Raw genomic sequence first — 21,586 nt, 5'->3', positions numbered from 1 at the left:
ATTGCTTACACTTTTGAGCTAAAAACAGACAGATTTCACGCAAAATAGTCAGAAATGACATGCATTATGAACGTCAGACTTATAATCATTTTCGTTCCGTCTCGTTTCGTCAACGAAAACTCGAAAGCGTCTCGTCATGTTTTCGTCACCTTAGAGACATTTTTAGCTAGTCATCGTCGCGTTAGCGTCATAAAAAATATGTGCGTCAACGAAATCATTTCGTTATCGTCATCGTTGACGAAAACAACACTGGTTCATTCTTTGTTCATTTTCTGTGTGCAACATTGTGTGCATGTTTTTTTAACGTTTCCATTCTGAATAAACAAACAGCACAGTTTACATGCTTCGTCCTTGTTGCATTAGTTAATTAAGATAATTCTGAACAGATTTCTGTAGTTTAAATAACTCTGAATTGTAGTTGAGAACGTCACGGCGCACTATTAAAACATTGTCGGGTTCAAATTGGGCTCAGGCTCATAATTACAGTTAAAGCTGTAGTCTACGATGTTGAAAATCGGTCTAGAAAGCCTGAGACGGTTAGTAAGTTTTAAAAAACTCATCCCGCCCCTCTGTGCTACCTGATCCCTCCCACCGGGAAACCACTGAACAACGTCACTCATTCAACGTCACTCATTGATCACTGGTAGTAAACATCAGAACAGAGATTTACCGAGCAGTAAACACATAAAGCCTTGAAGGAACGAACAATTACAATTATGATTGTAATTGACGTTATTTACTTTCACAACAACGTTTGGCATACGTTTCCCCTCATGAGCTTCAAGAAATGACTTTATAAATATAATTACTTTGACCCGTGATACGCGATGCTAAACGGCTAACATTCCAATGCCGACCGGCAGCATGGACATGTTGTCAGACTGATAATATCATATTTATGCAACACCTCACACAATCTTTGTAAATATAATTATTTTGACCCGTGATACGTGATGGTAAACGGCTAACATTCCGATGCCGACCGGCAGCATCAGCATGTCAGATTATAATACTATTTATGTAACACCTCACACAATCTTTGTAAATATAATTATTTTGACCCGTGATACGCGATGCTAAACGGCTAACATTTCGATGCCGACCGGCAGCATCATGTAGTCAGATTATAATACTATTTATGTAACACCTCACACAATCTTAGTAAATATAATTACTTTGACCCGTGATACGCGATGCTAAACGGCTAACATTCCGATGCCGAACGACAGCATGTACTCATAAAAAGATATTTATGTAACACCTCACACAATAAAAGTATAAATAAGTGCGTACCTGTTCAACAAAAAGTCTGCCGTGTCGGCGTCGGTTTTCAGCCCCAAATCTCCCTGAAGCTTCAACGGTCAATGGCGGACCATATATTGATTCTACTTAGAGTCCGGCGTTTTTCTCATTTTTTTAACCTCTGCTCTTTCTTCAACAGACTTCCTTTTTCTTCCAACCTTTACTGTAGGGACAAGCAGGGGCTGCTTGCTGCTGTCGTTTAGTTTTTTTTCCATTAGTGAGAAGTTGCTGCTTCGCTACCCACTGAGCAATGCGTCTTAAAAAGACGTCATTTCGACGTCCCATGAGGAGCCAGAATGAAAGTTTTTATGACGTCTTTTTATGACGTGTTCTGAACATCCAAGATTGATGTCAAGGGGACCTCCACGCAAATTAAAACTATTTAAAATGTGGCCATTTTAGACATCAGATGTGTATATATAATCTTTATATATGAATAAATGTTCAAAAATATTGCTTATAGATAATTCCCAAATATTCCAGTTCCACCTTAACTATCATGTCTGCAATCTCTCTCTCTCTCTCTCTCTCTCTCTCTCTCTCTCTTTCTCTCTCTCTTGCGCTCTCTCTCTCTTTCTTACTCTCTCTCTCTCGCGCTCTCTCGTTCAATAATTGAAGTGAAGTGACGTGAACTTCACTCTTCCTCCCACGCTTGCTCTCGCTGAATAATTGTTAAATGTACATTCTCTAAAACAATGTCATCACCATTACAAAAAGTTGTTTTAACAAAGCATTGTTTTGAAGTAGGCCCATACTGACTAAACAAACCAAATTCATTTTATTTTTTGTCATTTCTACCTGCTCGTTTTTGAGAATTTACAAGATTCTGATGTTTTATTGAACATGTTCTGTCACCCTCATGACGATCAGTGTTACCCCCAGTTGGGTAGCCTGACTCCCCGTCTTCATATTGTAGTGTGTGTGCTTGATGATGTTGTTTTTGAAAACACATTATTGCACCAAGTGTTTGTTACCAATGCAACTTACTTGTGGCTTCACATTAATTACATTGATGGTCAGAAATGGTGGTATGATATAACTGAACTAACAACACAAATAAAATATTATAATTTTTTTAAGGAGACTTCTATCTCAGTTTTGTTTGGAGCTGCAATAAACATACTTCTGTGCATACTGCTGCCTACTGTAACAAAACATGGAACCTCGTGGCTGTAATCAGAAATCTATAGTCCAGATTTCATTGTCACATATTCAGACATCAATAATCAGCTCATGAATCACAACGATGGTGAGTTTTCTAAATGTTGCAATGCATTGCACCAGCGTATTATAAAAACTCATGAGTCCAGAGAGTGTCACCACTGTTGTGATTCATGGGCTGATTCTTGATGTCTGAATATGTGACAATGAAATCTGGACTTTTAATTGTATATAAGCGCTTCCCAGTGGTGGTATGAACCTAAATAATAAGTTGGATGTGACACCTCAAATCAACCTCAAAATGAGACAATACTACATGGTTTACAAAATGAATTTACAGACTTTACATATGTGGTTTTACTCTTGGTAAACGTTCAGTGAAGTTGTAAGATCCAAATGTGAGTTTTGTTTAAACAAATTTTCTTTGCCACAAATAACATGCTTTAGCAAACACTCTTACAAAAACCAAACACTACTATAAAAAGTCAAAGAGTCAAACTACCCAACTAAAGGAATCACTGATCGTCATTATGGTGACAAAAGATTTCCAATGAAACATCTGCATATACATCTCTGTTAATTAAAGAGAGAGAGAGAGAGAGAGAGAGAGAGAGAGAGAGAGAGAGAGAGAGAGAGAGAGAGAGAGAGAGAGCATTTAAGGTGGAACTTGATCTATGAGCAGTGCTATGTTTTTGAACACTCATTCATATATAAAGATTACATTATTTTATCAGCTTAACAAAATTTTTCTACAAAAATACACGTGATGTTTATGTTTTTTGACTCAGAACTCATAGACCACATTTGAATAAAATATTTTTGTTTTGATTTCCCGAACCCCTTTTGGACGTCTACCTAACGTCCAAGAGGGGTCATAGTCAGACGTCCAGATACTGTACCAGATCTGCACGTTGTATAGACATACAGATAAGGGCCTGGACCAACCGACCTAATATAGACATGATCTGCACGTCGAGCGGACGTCTCATGTTTGGTGGGTAGCTACCATACACTGACACAAATTTCATGTCGCAGGCAGGAGAGGGGCGGGGTGGTGTGCGATGGGGTGGAGAAGCGAGCACGAGGTGGATTTTCAAATGTAGCAGGGATTGGATGAGAGCAGTTAACCAATGTAAGCTATCCGGCCGGACAGTTTACATTGGTCAACTTATCTGCTACCATACACCCAATAGACTGAATGGATTTTTTTAATTCTTTTTTCTCTTCATATTGTTAGGATGTTACTGTAGAACCATAACCAGCATCTAAATGAGGTTATTAATAATGAACAATCTTTGAAATCGTAGACCATAGCTTTAATTTGTCGGTCGGGCCGAGCTCGGACACAACGTGCAGGTGCTTCGGTTATGTTTTTTTTGGCCGATCTAAGCTCTAATACAAATGATGTTGACGCTGTAAAAGTTTCGAAAATGCCTACCTCCAATACTGCAATATTGCCACAAGGAAATGTGTGTACGTCAAGTCGGAACCTGACGTGGAGGTAAGTACTTTTCCACGTCAAAGACAAGTTTTATAAATCTGAGCGTTAGAGTGGATTTGAGCGTACGCACGGTCTTAGATCAAATCTGTGTGTAAAAACACTTTATAAATGAGGCCCAAGATGTGTAAAAACATCTTATAAATGTCTTAGAAAGAGCTGCTTTAAATCAGAAACGTCTTGCAGACATCTTCAATATGTCTATGTGACATCTTTTAGGAAACGTCTCGGAGACGTATTGCAGATAAGCAAACAATCTAAATAATACATCTTGTGGATGTAAACGCAGACATCAAATATACATCTCCGAGATTATGTATGTGTGCTATCAGGGAAGTTATACAACTTTTTACTTAAACTTGCATGACTGCTGTTAGAGAATGTTTCCCAGATAATCAGCATCAGTTTTTGATGACCGATGAGTGTCTGTAACTTAGCCAACAGTTTTACAGTCTGTTCACAGAACATGCAAGTTAGTCTAAGCCTCATTATATTTTCGTTATCACACAATGAATGACATTTTGTCACATTAAACATCTCTTTCCAAATAGGCTTAATAATTTTATAAGCAACTGCTTTGCAACCAAATTAAGCTTTAGCTTACCTGAAACTAGGGAACTGTTGTTGACTTCAAGATCTTTTAAATAATAATTATTTGGTATTTCATGTTGTTGTGTAGTCATTTTATTGTAATTTTAGATATCAACATCTGCTTATTTACAGGGAACCATTTTCTTTCTTTTTTTTTTTACCATGGAGGGCTGGTTGTCTACGAAATTTCCCGGTAGATTTTTTGGTCATCTCAGTGTTATATATCAGAATGTGAGTCTGGACTAACTCACAACCTAACCCTGATTCTACACAAAACTCATCCTATCAGTGTCCACCACACCACTCTCACATCCAACCATAGCAGTGGAGACAGATTGTGCATAACACCGACCAGTCATTTCACACAATGACACCAGTTAGACGTCATCGGTATAAAAGTCTCTTTGTATGTTGTCTTTTTTTAAGATGATTATGTGGTGTCTGTTACTGACTGACATTCAGAGATCAGATACTGAACACTTGAAAAACTTCATCAACATGAAGAAGATTTCTTTATTATTCATCATCTCTTTATTCATCAACAGTAAGCTGATTTATCATCATATCTGCAACACTTTTTGTTGTGCATTTATTTAAAAAGATACTTTATTAGTATGTATTTGTCAGACACTTAAATGCAAAGCAACTTCACTTTTAGATCCACATATAATCACGTGTGCATTAAAAATTAAACACATGACCTATTGTGTTGTTATCATGTTATCACAAAAATTATTTTGTTTCCTCTCAAAGTTACATGAGGGTTATTAGTCAGACTCATGATATCTCTTTACTGATTTAATAGATTTAATCCGACTCTGTTTAATTGACTTTCTGCTTGTGTGTGCAGGTGTGTTTGGTGATGAAGTGAAGTCAGTGTCAGTGATGGAGGGAGATTCTCTTACTCTACACACTGATATTACTGACATACAGACAGTTGATTTAATGGATTGGAGGTTTGGTGATAAAGAGGATCGCATAGCTCAAATAAATGTTGAGGCCAATATATTTTCAGTACGTGATGTAGTTGATGGGAGATTTAGAGGCAGACTGAAGCTGAACAATCAGACTGGAGATCTCACCATCTCAAAGATCACAACTCCTCATACTGGAGTTTATCAACTAGAGATCCGCATCGGTGGGAAGATTGTAAAAAGGATGTTCAGTGTTAGTGAGTATCTCAAGCTTTAATAATTATTAATACAAACTTTTGTATCAAATTCGATTTTTTTCTATTCTTCTTTTTCTTCCGCAATTGCGTCTGTCAGCCCATTGAACTGTATGTAGAAAGTAATGAAATTTGGCACACTGATAGAAGACTGACCAAATAGTTACCACACCAAATTTAGAGTCTTTATCACAAACCCTAGTTGTAAAATTAAATAACTTTTTTTGCCGTTTCAAAATATTCATTAAACCCTATTAGAGCTTCTCCGAGTTTGTCCGATTGGGTTGAATTTTGGTATGTATCATCTAAAGACACTCCAGACTAAAATGTGATTAAAAGCTTTTTGATAGTCCAATCTGTTCTCATATAACACATCAACGAATTTAATGGTGAGCCCGCCAAATTGGATTTTAGGTCGTATCTTTGCAGAACCATTGTGTATAGACAGTTTAAGCAGCTACAACATAAACAAACAGCTTTATGAAACATAGCTTCCAGTAGACTTCCACAGAGACTCAATAACAACAGAGTCCCTCTAGAGTAGATTATTTTTGATAGAAATAACCAGTAAATTACCTTAGTTCAAATCATAGCTAAAGCGTATTAACCACTGACCTAACATAAGCCTACTGTGTAAAATTAATGTCTATAATGTGAGCTACAAATCCTAAATTCTCACCTAGCTGCCACCTCTCTTCACACCGTAGTGCTCCATGCTTAGTCCTTGATTAACACATTGTAGTGGCCTAGGGCAGTCGTTTTCAAACTGGGGGCCGCGAGATGGTTCCTGGGGGGCCCCAGTTTTATGACATTTTATGAAATACATTAAATTATCATGAATTCTGTGTAATTAAACCTAAAAAAATAAGGCTACTAACCAAAAGCACTACTTTTTTGTATAATTTAATGTTTTTTTTTTTTATTAAAATGTTGATAGAAATGTTTTAGAACAGTTTTTTGTCACAAATTTTCTTTGTGGGGCCGCGAAGGAATGCACCGTACACAAGGGGGGCCGCACACTGAAAAAGTTTGGGAACCACTGCCCTAGGGTAACCACATTGAAGTGCCTACCCCCATATTTTAAAAATCTAGTCATGGCAGTCCTTCAAACTAACTTTTTTACTAGGACCACTGTAGCCCCTCACTGAAAGTTTTAGGAGCGCAAGCAGATAATTTAGGGACACACCTTAAAGGGGTCATATGATGAAAATGTTAGCATTGCCACTTTGTAGGTGTGAGCAAAAATAGGTCATTGAAATTTGGCTTTCATTATGATGTCATAAGGATATCTTATTAGAATAATATCGCCTCCTTAATCTGAACTCTCCAACCACTGCACTGCCGTTTAGTGCAGAGAGAAAGAGAGAGAAAAGAAGGACTTGACAGCACAATTGAGTTTGAATTACAACAAACCACCATCATTGTGATCAGTGTTTGCACTTCATCCGCTCATTTGCATTTTAAAAAACACACCCAAAACGACACATTTTCGCTCAAACCTACAAAGTGGCAATGCTAACATTTTCATCATATGACCCCTTTAAAGGGGTCATATGATGAAAATGTTAGCATTGCCACTTTGTAGGTTTGAGCGAAAATGTGTCGTTTTGGGTGTGTTTTTTAAAATGCAAATATATCCTTATGACATCAAATATATCCTTATGACATCATAATGAAAGCCAAATTTCAATGACCTGTTTTTGCTCACACCTACAAAGTGGCAATGCTAACATTTTCATCATATGACCCCTTTAAATCAGCCAAATTTGCAGGTAGCTATGCGCGAGTAATTATAAAAATGCTCGCTCTGTCTCAAAATAATGGGTTGCTGTGCCCCCTATTGGCTGGTGCCCCAGGGCACTCACCCATACCCGTCTATAGGGCTAATCCAGCCCTGTTCATGCTTGCCGTCTTCCCTCATCTATAGCAGTGTTTCCCAATCCTGGTCCTTGAGTACCCCCTCCCAGAAAGTTTTAGACGTCTCCTTATTTATAACACCTGATTCAACTTATCAGCCTAATTCAAGAATGAAACATGTCTCCCTAAAAAGCTGATTATTTTCTTGGAGGGGGTACTCGAGGACCAGGATTGGGAAACACTGGTCTATAGGAAACCCAAACCTTTTTATTTATTTATAAAGGTCAGTTTAGTCCCTACTAGCCAGATTGGTAAACAATTCGTATTGATAAGGATGATATTATCACCTTCGGCCAATCACAGCGCACTGGATAGCTACACTGCAAAATCCCGGGAGTTAAATTAACACTGCTCAGTGTTTATATAGGTCCACTCCCCAGAGTGCCAAAAAAGCAACACCGGAGAGAGTTAAAAGCAGCAATCTGTGACTTTATTCTCTCTATCACCATCTCTGTTTGAAACCTAAAATTGCATTTTAGATCTTACTTGTAGAGTTATTTCCTTAGGAGTAGATGTTGGCTGTTTCATTTAAAGTCACCATTATTGTGATCAGTGGTTGCCCCAATTGGACTCTTGAGTCTTAGTCATAGCTTTTCAGCCTTTTTTTGGCTGCCATAATTGCATGTGTTTAAAACATGTTTGTTATGGCCAAAGAGAAGACACTAATGCATTTCCATGATTATAATGGTTGTTAGGATATACTTTCAAATGACATTCTTAAAAAGTAATTTATTTAGTGATTTCTTACTAGAAGTATTTATTTCTGTCAATAATATGATACTGCAGTATGATATCCAGCTCTCTCATAACAGTTTTTCATTCTGAACCATTTTTAAACACTGACACTTACAGATTAACTGCAGTCTAATGTAGACACTTAAACACCAAGAATCAAAGCACGAATCACAACGATGGTGACAATAAAATGAAAAGCTTCATGCTGCAATGCATGCTGGGTATTAACAAATTACAAATATCATTAAGAACTCCCAGAATGCACTGCGGCATGAATAAATAATGAACTTTTTTACCTCATTCTTTGTCACCATTGTTGAGATTCATACTCCGATTCTTGATGTCTTTGTATCTACATTGTTTAGCGGTTAATGTTTTTGTGCACACTACCAAAATCCTTCAGAATGTCAAACTGCTATGAGAGTTCTGGGCCTTGAACTGTAGTAATTTATTATTAATAGAAAATGATGCTTTTGATGAGCGAGGAAAAACTATATTAATAAATCTGTTCATTAAAAGATTATGTTTGACATTTTGTTTTATTCAATCACACAGTAACCTTTTCTTAGCTATAACAATGTGTTTTAAACACACTAAGATCCAGCGTTTAGAAAAAACTAACAGGCTAATAGTCAAGAGTCAAGTCCAACTGGAACAGCCACTTATCACAGTGGTGGTGACTTTGGATGAAGCAGCCAACATCTAATTCTTAGTTAAGAAAATAACTCTACAAGTAAGATGTAAAATGCAATTTCAGTTTTCAAACAGAGATGGTGATAGATGCTTTTAACTCTCTCCGGTGTTGCTTTTTGGCACTCTGGGGAGTGGACCTATATAAACACTGAGCAGTGTTAATTTAACTCCCGGGATTTTGCAGTGTAGCCAATCGAAGCACACCATGCCTTTCAGAACGATAAGCTATGTACAAAATCTACGCGTTTCAGAATGCGGGGAAAACAAGAGCAACAATAATGTACGGTAAGTGGAAAATAATGTGTTTTTTTAACCAAATTTCATGAAATCTTTTCTCACTCAGACACAAAAAAACTGTTACACAAAAACTGTTAAACTTATGTTCAAAACAATAACATGATACAAAACTGAATAAGACAGCAATTCACTACATTTCTACAGTAATATTTTAATGAAAGTATTTTAAATCTGAAAATTAAATGCTATAAAAACAATTGGCCAAATGGAGAAGACCAAGTAAATTACAGTTTTTTTTACAGATGCTAGGACACATTTCTCAATACTTAGGTCACTTTTGCAAAACTCGTATTGAGAAATGTGTCCTAGTGTCTGTAACAAACTGTAATTGATGGATCCCATTTTACTCCCTAACAACCAAACAGAGTACCCTAGCAACCGTTTATAAAGACATTCTCTGCTGAATGTTTTTTGCCATCTCCTTTATTTAGACTGAAGATTTGAATCACCATATCTCTGTTTGTCTCTGCAGGTGTGATTGATGTTGATACAGATGAGATGAAGTCAGTGTCATTGATGGAGGGAGATTCTGTTACTTTACTCACTGACGTTACTGATATCCAGAAATATGATGTGATACGGTGGAGATTTCAACATGAGAACTCTTCTCTAGCCAAACTTGACAGAAACACTGCTATCTTCTCTACATATGATGATGTTCATGATGGGAGATTCAAAGGCAGACTGCAACTGAATGTTCATACTGGATCTCTTGACATCACAAACATCAGAATCAAACACTCTGGACTGTATGAAGTAGATATCAGCAGCACCAGCAGCAGTTACACAATCCATCAGTCATTCACAGTTACTGTCAGTGGTGAGTAAATCAAATCCCTCAGTATAATAAAGATTCAGATCTAAATACTTTAGCCATTTATTCTGTACAACAGCTGCTTTATTTTTCTGTTTGTTTAATGTTAATGTATTTGGTGTCACTGGTAAAGTGATGACAGTGTCAGTTATAAAGGGAGATTGGGTCACTTTAAAGACTAATACTGAAATACAGAGCTATGATCTGATACAGTGGATGTTTGCATCTGATGATGACTCTCGGATAGCTGAAATATATAAATCAAACAATATGTTTGCGATATATGATGGTGCTGATGGGAGATTCAGAGACAGACTGATACTGAATAATCAGACTGGAGATCTCACTATCATAAATATCGGAACTGAAGATGCTGGACTTTATGAACTGAAGATGAGCAGCAGTAGACGATCCATTCAGAGAAGATTCAGTGTTTATGTCAGTGGTGAGTAACTTTTGTCTTTTAAAGCATTAATTCACCCAAAAATCGATATGTTGTCATTAATTACTCACCCCTTATGTACGACTTTCGTTCATCTTCAGAACAAAAATAAGGATATTTTAAATGAAATCCGAGAGCTTTCTGAGCTTCGTATACAGCATGCAATGCACAACTGTCAAGGCCCATAAAGACATCGTTCATGCGATTCAATCTTCATTTCATGAAGCTACAAGAATACTTTTCTGTTAATGAAGTCAGTCTCTGATGCATATTCACAAAAGTTGCACGTACACACCATCCTGTGATAGACAGTATATATATGAAACATTATATTATTTACATGAAACAGTATTTAGGTAGGGAACAAATTTTATAATCAGCCTTCTCACAAATCTATTTTATATGTATGACATTATTGTGCTGATGTCTCATAGTTTCTGTCATACATATACAGTATATCAAATTCAGTTACATTAATGTCTCTCTCTCTCTCTCTCTCTCTCTCTCTCATTACAGTTCTGTCTTCATATAGTATAGCTGGATTATGTGTTATTGGTGCCCTGGTTATTGTTGCTCTAACAGCTGCTGGTGGGTTTTACTGTCGCTACAGATTTCCTAGAGCAACAATACGAACAAGTAAGAATCATCTACAGATTAAGAAATACATTGATATACTTGTCAATATTTGTAGTGGATCAAAAAGAGTTCATCAAAGTTGTCTAGACGAGACAAGAACGGGTATTGCTCAAACTACTTTTATGAAAGTATTGATCCACTTTAAATGTTGACTAGTGTATATTAATTAAAGATGAAAAGATGATGCAGTGTGTGTTTGTGATGGTTTTGCTCAGGGTTTCATACAGCATTATAAAAAACAGTAAAATGCAAATATTACAGATAGAAAAAAATTTATATATAATACATTTCTATGTGACTTATTTTAATCATTTGTATGTCATAAAAATGAATGTATGTCAGACTTTACAAACACAATCATGTAGTTTATGACAGTTTATTAAATATTTTTTATCTTGTGTCTTCTGGAATTGAATGTCGAGGGTTTACACTGGTTTAATATCAAACATCAGATTCTTTGAGCTCAGTCCTCGTAATCAGATGATGAAATATAATATATTTATCTAAAGAGACTATAACATAAGAATTTTACTTACTTTAGAATAATTAGTGTGCTAGTGAAAGATGTATATAATCTTTCTTTCATTATTGTCTTCCCCTTGTTGTATCTTCTGTTCTGTGTTTCTTTTGAATGGATTACAGTGATGAAGGGAGGTTCTGTCCGTCTTGAGACTGATGTTGATAACATAAAGACAGATGATGTGATCGAGTGGAGGTTTATACCTGGTCTCTTTCAAAAGACCATCATAGCTAAAATCCAAAATAAGAAGATAGCCGGTGGAGGTGATGAGAGATTCAGCAGGAATGTGCAACTGAACAGTCAGACCGGATCTCTTCTCATCACAGACATCACAACTGATCGCTCTGGACTTTATGAAGTAAAAATAACCATTGATGGAAAAACCTCATACAAGAGATTCAGACTCATCGTCTCTGGTATGTAACCACAGTTTAATTATTCTTAAAGTGTAACAATCATCTCAGATCTGCATAATGTGTAGAAGTTTCATATCATAGATGTATAGATGTGTTTATGAATATCTAATTACTTTAGCACTTATCACATCTTGACTTTTAACCACAGACACTGCAAACTTTGACAAATGTAGGTTTGAAGGACAACATTAACGCTTGGTTTAGCACTGCTAGTGTGGATTAACTCCTCATTGCACGTTCAGATGTTTGTAATGATGAAATTTAAGAATGTGATGGTAATTTTCATTAACAGGCCTCATAAAATATTTTTGCATGCAGTCAATTTTACTCATCTAATAAATATGCAAATAAAAACATTATAGGGTTCAGATGTACAGTGTGAATTTTAATCATTATTATTAACAGAGTCAAAATATAAACTGTGTGAAACATAAAATAAACATAGATATAATATAACATATATAAGATGATGAGTTAATGTGAGATAGGTGGTTCATTTGAAGATTTGTGACGCTGCACTCTAAAAAACGATTCGTTGGCTGAACAACCATAACTTATGAAAGTAATTGGATCAAACACAAAAAACTTAGTATTTATAACTTTTCAACCTCTACTTACCATATTTAGTATGTGTAACACAAAAATTTAAGTTACCAGATGAACTTAAATGTATCAAAAAATAAAATGAAAAAACATAAGTAATGCTAACTACTATAACAATTGCATCAAAATTAAGTAAATCTAGCATAACATTTTAAGTAACTATAGAGCCACGTGATTTCCCATGATGCCTTTCCAGCCAAAAATTATGACATCTGTCGTAGCCATTTTGTAAAGCACATGCCCTGTAAAAAATCCAACTTCAAAATGTTCTTTTAACAAAAAAAAAAAGTTTTTCTTGTTGAAGGGCATCAGTTCATTAATTTGTGTTCACTGAATGAAATAAGCATAATCATCCTGCTAACAAATATCATTTGTTGACTGGAGTTTTAAGTTTTTGTCCAATTATGTTTACCCAACTTGCCAAATTGAGTAATCTGAACAAGCAATTTAAAAAAAAACAATGGTCTGAATAGTTCCCAGCATGCATTGCGACATGTTCAGTTCTTTGGTTAATATTTACTAAAAAAGATGACTGTTTTAATGTTTGCTGGGTTTATTTATGGTGATATGTTGTTAATGTTAGTTATATGTTGTATTTAGAGTTATTTTGAAAAAATTATGTTTGTTCATTGTTACCATGATTGAGAAGTGTGTGCTCAGTGTAGAGGGCAACACAGTGGGTTAGCGCGCATCATTGTTTCCTCACAGCAAAAAGGTCTCTGATTCAAGCAAGAGCTAAGTCAGACAAAGACTTTGTTCAGGAGACCTTTCTGTGTACACTAAATTATGTATACCTTTCTGTGTATACTAAATTGCTTCAACTTCACTCTAAAATATGTGTTGGATTTACTTAAAAAGTGTGATGCAAAAATGGTGCATATATATTTTGAGTGATCCCAACTTGGAATAGTTTTGCTTAAAATAAACAGGAAAATATGTGTTATATGAAGTTAAATATTTGAGTTCATCATCATTCTTAACTTAAACATTTAGGTAAATAAAACACAGGTTTTCTTGTAAATTTTAAGTAAAACTATCAAAGTTGGGAATACTTAAAAAGTGTGATGCAAAAATGGTGCATATATATTTTAAGTAAATCCAACACATCATTTTTTAGAGTGTGGTTCTTACTCTCTGATCATCTGTTGTTTGGCTTTTCTAACAGATTTCAGCTGGAAAAAGCAGTTGGCAGAGACAACCTGGCCTTGGAAATGGAAACGACCAGCGTCAGTGTCACAGTATGAACACAGCAGCGTCTTGTAGCTTACATGAGCTTTTTTATATACCTTCTATAAACTTACTTATATATAGAAATTGAAAAACACTGTGAAGCCGTCTGAAATCCACCTGTATGTGCTATTGATTATTATTATAGTCTGTATAGTCCTTTGATTTGGCATAAATCTATAAAACATTTAGATTTCTTTTAAACTTACGTAACATTCTGCATTTCTTTGTTTAATCTTCAATGTTAATATTAGATTTCACATCTATTGCTAGATATAGACAATATGTACTGCATGAAATATTTGCTGTTTCACACAAATTTCTTTCATATATTTGAATATAAGTTTAATATCTGCTGAAATGTATGGATAATTTAAGTAGATGTGTGTGCAGTTAATTTCATTTAGTCTGAATGATAAACATAACAACAGACTTACAAGTGATGTTCATGTTTCAAACAGGCGCGGAGCTATGGGCGGGCCTGGGCGGGCCTGGGCCCGTCCAGATTGACAGCTGGCCCGCCCAATCAGAAATGTAAAAAATACTACTCTGTATAGTTAGACATGTATACTACTTTATGTGGTGTAATTTATCTATTGCATGTTATGTTAAAAACAGTAAAATTATAAGTAAGCCTGATAACTATTTAAAAACTATTAAAGCAGTTGAATGTTGCGTTATAATGAAATTCCCGAGCAGCTTTCAGCCATGATCACTTTGAGAACTTTTTTTGCAAGCAAGTAGAAAACGTATTTTGAATAACAACACGTTATAAATATGTGCTGCGCGCTTTCCTCTCAATAACATAAACACACAACAAATATGACAGCGGGGTAAAAAATAGAAAGAAAACATCTGATCATAGTGATGTTGTTTGATATAGCGATATAGCAGCACTATAAGTCACGCCACGTTTATTGCTACACTTTATACAATATAGCCTATTGCTTTTAAGCAACAAATAGCCTAACAACCTATAAGCCTACTGTGTAATTGAGACATTAATTTAAGAAATGCATTAAAGCAGAAAGACGTAGGCTGCGGAAATATAGTGGGTTCACTTCAATCCACACCACAGACGTTCTTGGTTTGCTTCTTATTTATTAAATCGAGGCAATTGTTTGATCAAACATTGATTAATATTAAGATACAATTTATACAAAACGAAATTCATTTTAAAGAAAGTCTTTCTACAAAACAAACCTCGCAAAATCGCTTGCCCGACGTCCATTTCGGGCTTTGCGAATTCCTGTCGGGCTAAAAAAAATGATGCGCCTTGGCCGTCGGGCGGAGGAAAAAATATTGTAATGTGTTTGCATTCTCTCAGATTTAGTTAGGTAATTATGTTGTATGTAATTCGGCGTCATAGCCATTACTACTATCCTCACTAACAAGTGAAACTGTCAGGATATGAAGTGAAAGCATTAAATCCATTATTCCTTTCGTTCACGTCTGATATGCGCGCTCCTCGGCTCCGCTCTTCACGAGTAGGCTTGCTCTTGTGCTCATCAAAAAGTATATTAAATGTTTATTTATTTGTCATTTCGTTTAACCCCAGAGTCTAACATTATTCTAGCAATTCCCTTTTTCTTTATCTATTTAGTAAGTTAACTTAAATATGTGAGAACGAACATATATTTTTAGTGATTTGCATGAAGAGAATATGATGTTAGAAGCTTCATTTTAAGCATTTAGTAAGCGTATTTATTTAAACACTTTAATAGGTTATTTAAAAAAGTATAAGTTTTTTTTGGGTTCATTTATATTTCCTGTCACTGTGTGCAGGTTCTTTTTTGTAGGCTATGAGAGCCCAATATTTAATAAATGTCACGTTGCATTACAATTTAAAGTATCAATAATGTCAAAAATGTGACGTGCAGTTCGGGTGTGTGTGTATGCTGTTTAAATTAGTGTTCTGAAGTTTTGACGAATTTTATAGACTTGTTATAGTTTCTTATTCAAAAGTGACACCCATAGATTCAGGCCCACCCGGACTTAATCCATGCCCACCCATATGTCACGTTCTGCATCCGCCACTGGTTTCAAAAACAAAGCTTTTTGGCACCTGTTTGTTTTCATTTGGGACACAAATAAATGTGCACATCCAATTCCCAAATATGTCTTTTGGGATCAAATATATAAATGTTTTTATGTGTACTGTATGTGCTATAGGTTATAATAAACTAGTTATATTAATAGTTGAATATATTGATGAGTCACATAATAATGGTTATTATAATTAAAAGCATTAAGTGCATAATACTTGAGCTTGAGAGTAAGAATTTAATGATATATTATTTCTTCTCAGTGTACAGATGACTGTGATTTATTGTGTTATTGTGTGTTTAAAATTATAATCTGATATATCAGTCAAAGGTTCAGCTGTGTGAACACAAGATGGCACTACTGCTGCTTTATATATCAGTGAGATTTATCAACTCATCTCTCTTCTCTGGTTTTGTCTAAATCAGATTCAGCTACTGTAAGGTAAAATCTCGCGAGATTTTGGGTTTAGGGGTAGAATTAGGATGAAAACAACGCACACCTGGTGAGATTTTTACGACATTTTGGCGGTAGCTGTATCTCTTCTAGCCACAATGTTGCTTTATGAGTGATGAAGTTTTGACTCGTGTCAGGTAGACACAGTGGTGTAGTCTAGATTTTTGTAGTGAGCATACTGTGATTTTTCCCTCTCACCCTTATGCTCACTCGTCCCAGAGTGACACCCCATAAGCACCACAACACTTACAGATGCATACAGTATAAATCTTCATGTAATCGAGAGCATTCTGAAAGTGTACTCATAAACACATAAACTGAATGTGTTATCAACATGTCAGTTTATTATAAGAAAAAAAGACTTTAACAGTCAATGGGTTTACAGCTGGGGAAACTGGATGGATTTTTAGACTGGTTTAGTGTTAATCAACATCTAACTCAGTGCCAAAAGTTACTCAACTGTTAATTAAATTAAATAAACTGTTTACAATCTTCAATCCGTGGCTAACACATGCATTATAGGAGAAAAAAATATCCACTCTTTCAATAGCTATTATATGACACCTAGTGATAACATTACCATGTGTAATTTAATGGTGTAAATGTTTTTAAAGAGTAACTAAACCCTTAACCAACTTTTTTAAGTTAATGATCTGTAAGAATGATGCTTTATTAGTGCTGTTCATTGATTTTGGTAAGTTTTTTGACATTTGGATATAAAGTGTTTCAATACTACAATATATGGTGTAAAAACGTCTGAGTGCTGCCCTCTTCAGGTTGAACGGTGGCTACTGCAGTTGAATTTTCCTATTGGATGTTGGGTCCAAAAAGTAACTCGTGACGTAAGCAGGTTCAAGCTCACCACGCCCTTGTTACGATCTTACCACATGCTGTATGAGCTTAGTTCGTCCCCTCTATCTCCGTTGGGATCTGCCCACTTTTCTTGCATTTTTCAAATATTGCCAGTGGGGTCAGGCTCTGACCAGGGGTTTAGTTACGCTTTAATTAATACACATTTAAGATGACCATGAATTAACTCTAATTTGCATAGTCATTGAAATAAAAGCTTATTTTATACATATAATAAAAGCAGTGTCTAAAAATGAAAATAGGCTTTTACTTAATTATTATTACAAGACCATCATGTAGCCTAATAATATTAGACACCCAAACCAAAGTGAAGAAAATGATCTTTAATTTGCAAGTCTGAACTGAACATCAACGCAGACATGATTTTCCTCACAAAAGTTTAAGATCATATGCATCTTGAACGTAGATATATAAATTAACACAGAGAAGAAAAGTTTAACACTATGAACCACAAGCAAACATGCTGAAAGCTAAAACCATCAGGATATAATTACGAGCTTATTTTATTGCATTTGGAGCCTTACCTCCAGATAAACTAATAAACTGGACTGATGTTTTAAATGTTGTTTACTCACATGTGCGTTGTTAACTCTCCGGATTGTATATTGCAGCAGCTCGTTCACTTCACATGGTTTGTTTACAGTGTCGCGTGAGCAGCTACACTGCAGGTTCAACTTCATTTGGCGCTAAGCAGACCCTTTGGTGATGTCAAAGTACAGCGAGAGCGATTCAAAGCAGATTTCTCCATGTGATAAATGCAATCGCTCTCGCGGTACTTTGCTGTCACTCGCATGTGCGTTCTTCTGGTGCCACACCAGTCTGCTCCCCAGTCACTTTCGCGCCGCTATGGTAATTTGATTTCATACGCGAATCGGATCGCGCAGTTCGGCAGGAATTCAAACACACCAAATATATAGCCTAATATATATGCAGTTCAACCCGCTAAAATAGCAAGTGTAGCATGCTACTGGTCAGTGCTCTACATCTGAATTATGACTAAAAGTTTGAAATGTCCGAAAACCATGCTGTTACGCATCCTCAAGCTATTTCTAGTGGGTATACGGAAATCCTTGACAATTTCTAGTGGGTATACGGCGTATACCTGCGTATCACGTAGACTACACCACTGGGTAGACATCTTTTAAAATGAATCTTTCAGATCTTGTACAAACATTAATGAATATCTTTGAAAATGATTTGAATGTAATGAAGTTGTTTTTAAAGTCCCATGACTGTGAAGGAGCAGCTGCACGTTGAAAGTGAACTTTATCTCTTTTCAAACTCAAACGTGTAATTGAACTCATTCAAAACATCTCTAGTTAAAGTCAAAATGATTGATTTGTTCATCAATAGTTGATGTTTTATTAATCAGAGTTCTAATAAAATCTTCATCTTCCTCAGATGTAGGTTAAAGGAATAGTCTACTCATTTTCAATATTAAAATATGTTATTACCTTAACTAAGAAGAGTTGATACATCCCTCTATCATCTGTGTGCGTGCATGTAAGCGCTGGAGCGCGCTGCGACGCTTCGATAGCATTTAGCTTAGCCCCATTCATTCAATGGTACCATTTAGAGATAAAGTTAGAAGTGACCAAACACATCAACGTTTTTCCTATTTAAGACGAGTAGTTATACGAGCAAGTTTGGTGGTACAAAATAAAACGTTGCGCTTTTCTAAGCGGATTTAAAAGAGTAACTATATTTTATGGCGTAATAGCACTTTTGTGAGTACTTCGACTCGGCGCAGTAACACCCTCCCTCTCCCATTATGAGAGTGAGAAGGGGAGCGGACTTTTCAGGCGAGTCGAAGTACTCCCAAAAGTGCTATTACGCCATACAATATAGTTCCTCTTTTAAAGATTGTTTTCATGGTGGGGGCACAAAAGGGCCAGTACAAATCTTAGGGTGGCACAATTAAAAATGTATTATGCCTGAATCTAATGGTCAACAGTTTTCACTTTGCTTTTAATGCTACTTGGATTATAGTTATTCTTATTTATTACTAGTATATGATTAGTCCAAATCCAAGTAAACCGTGTTTAGGTCTGCCGCTCTGTAATACGTCACGCGAGTGACAGCGGAACGCAGCAAATGAGGAAGAGAGAAACGCTCGGATCTGATTGGTGAATGAATAGGGTTTGGTTTTACACTGTGTGAGTTTGAGCAAGTTTGACTGCTATAGCATCCTGGATTGTAATGTAAATACCATAGACACAGTTAAAGAAAGATAAATACGTGAACGCGTGAATGCAGCATCTGAATACAGGGAACTATATGCAAGATAATCGCCGTAATTTATAAAGAAGATCGCATTTATGTATGAATCAAGATCGTGAGTTTATATAGAAAATTGCCTTAAAGGGGAATCAAACCCAGGTCGTCCGTTTCATAGGTCTGTGACGCTAACACGGTGCCACAGAGTCACATAAAAGTTGCTCTCTAAACTCCTTAAGTAGCCTCCAGCAAAATTCACGTTTAAAACAAATTGTGTGGAGGAAGTGACGTATGCCGTAAAGCAGTCGAATTTTGTAGTTTTTTTTTGTGCTCTGGTTACTACCAGAAATCCGAAAGTTTTAAAATACGAGTAAAAGTGATACAGACCCCGTCAGGCTATGGTAGACATGTCATTCAACCTATTTAAAGTCGATGTACTATCACAAGGGTCTTGAACATTTATTATGAAGGTTGAAAAATTACATGGTGTCGCTTTAAATTATTTGCAGTCTGCGATTAAACCTTTCAACCACAGAAGCTTTTAAATCCGATGTGACGGCAAAATTATGAATATTATATTTTTTAACAACTTCTTGAAAATGTTTGTTAAAAAATTCTTTCCCCTGTATTTTTTGAGGTACCCAGCCTTCCCCGAGTATAGATTCAAAAGCCTTAGCGACCTCTATACCGCTTTTGTTCTTTAAGACCCGAGTCCATGCATATTTACTACACATCTATGCATGCAAGTAAAAATTTTGTGTCGTCATTTTCCTTGGAATATGCAGACATATCGACCAAATCAGCTTGAAACTGCATGTCTATCCCGTAAACAATCACTCTTTTGTATTTAAGAGGAGCCTGCCTATGTAATGTGTAGGCATCCTGTGAGGAGAGCCATTCTGAAACTTCCTCGTCATTTAAGCGTACATCGTAATCTTTTAAAACAGCTTGTTTTAAACGATTTTTACCACCTAAAGACCCTGGGTTGGAGTGTGCGTAATAAACCTTGCTCATGAGTTCTGCCGACACGATGTCGTGACATCAGACCACAAATAAGTAATGCGTGAGAGTTGGGTAGATAGTCTTTTTTATTTTCACACATCAACGATAATACAGGATATATATGCCATTACAGGGTGTCTAAATACCATAAAAAGTGTATACATGAAACAATTTGTTGCACATCTCTCCAGATAAATTTGTAGAACAAGGACCAGTCTTTAGCAGGGAGAAAAAGGCGTTGTTTTAATTCAGGTCATCAAAATTATTTTCTAAGCAGTCACAAAAATGATAGAAGCAGGGGTTATGGCAAACTCTTGTAAAAAACATCTTTATCAAGTTTGGTGTTTTTGTTTAATTAAAGGTGCAGTGTGTAAATTTTAGCGGCATCTAGTGGTGAAGTTGCGCATTGCAACCAACGGCTCAGTCCACTGCTCACCCCTCGCTTTTAAAAAGCATAGAGAAGCTACGTTAGCTGCCACTGGACAAACATGTAATTGTCGGAGACAACTTAGTAAAAAAAGTTTGTCCTTTAAGGGCTTCTGTAAAAATATGGCGGCACAAAATGGCGACTTCCATGTAAGGGGACCCTCGTGTATGTAGATAAAAACATCATATTCTAAGGTAATAAAAACATAACGGTTCATTATGAAAGGTCTTTATACACCCCTGATCTTATAATATTTTGCATTTCTGTCAAGAGATTCTTCTAAAAAATTACACACTGCACCTTTAAAATGTCAAATTGTGTTTTTCTTTGGTTCTTCAAACTGTAACGTCATGCACTTGTTATTTTATTACCATTATGGCAGTAAAATCCCACTTATTGTTTATAATAAACATGGTAAAATTCTGATTTTCATGATATGTCCCTTTTAAACACAATTCAATTAAATTCTGTCTATATGCTAAAGGTGGATATCTGACTATAATAGATAGATATCCACACATTCATCCATCCATGATCCTTCATCTAATCAT

The 21,586-nt window shown here is 35.9% G+C and overlaps 2 protein-coding genes across 2 annotated transcripts; both read left to right on the top strand.

The window, feature by feature from the left end:
- Positions 1-2,535: 2,535 nt before the first annotated feature.
- LOC141359406 (uncharacterized) lies at positions 2,536-10,190 on the top strand. Its single transcript, XM_073861804.1, has 3 exons — positions 2,536-2,551; positions 5,403-5,723; positions 9,835-10,190. Exons 1-3 carry the CDS (start codon positions 2,536-2,538, stop codon positions 10,188-10,190), a joined length of 693 nt encoding a protein of 230 aa, XP_073717905.1.
- Positions 10,191-10,301: 111 nt separating this feature from the next.
- LOC141359405 (uncharacterized) lies at positions 10,302-12,198 on the top strand. The gene is made up of 3 exons (XM_073861802.1): positions 10,302-10,621; positions 11,135-11,254; positions 11,897-12,198. The coding sequence occupies exons 1-3, from the start codon at positions 10,312-10,314 to the stop codon at positions 12,196-12,198; spliced, it is 732 nt and encodes a 243-aa protein (XP_073717903.1). The 5' UTR covers positions 10,302-10,311.
- Positions 12,199-21,586: the final 9,388 nt, after the last annotated feature.

This window comes from Misgurnus anguillicaudatus, chromosome 23, assembly GCF_027580225.2.
Source record: "Misgurnus anguillicaudatus chromosome 23, ASM2758022v2, whole genome shotgun sequence".
NCBI classification, from domain to species: domain Eukaryota; kingdom Metazoa; phylum Chordata; class Actinopteri; order Cypriniformes; family Cobitidae; genus Misgurnus; species Misgurnus anguillicaudatus.
This window is presented reverse-complemented; position numbering and strand designations above follow the sequence as displayed.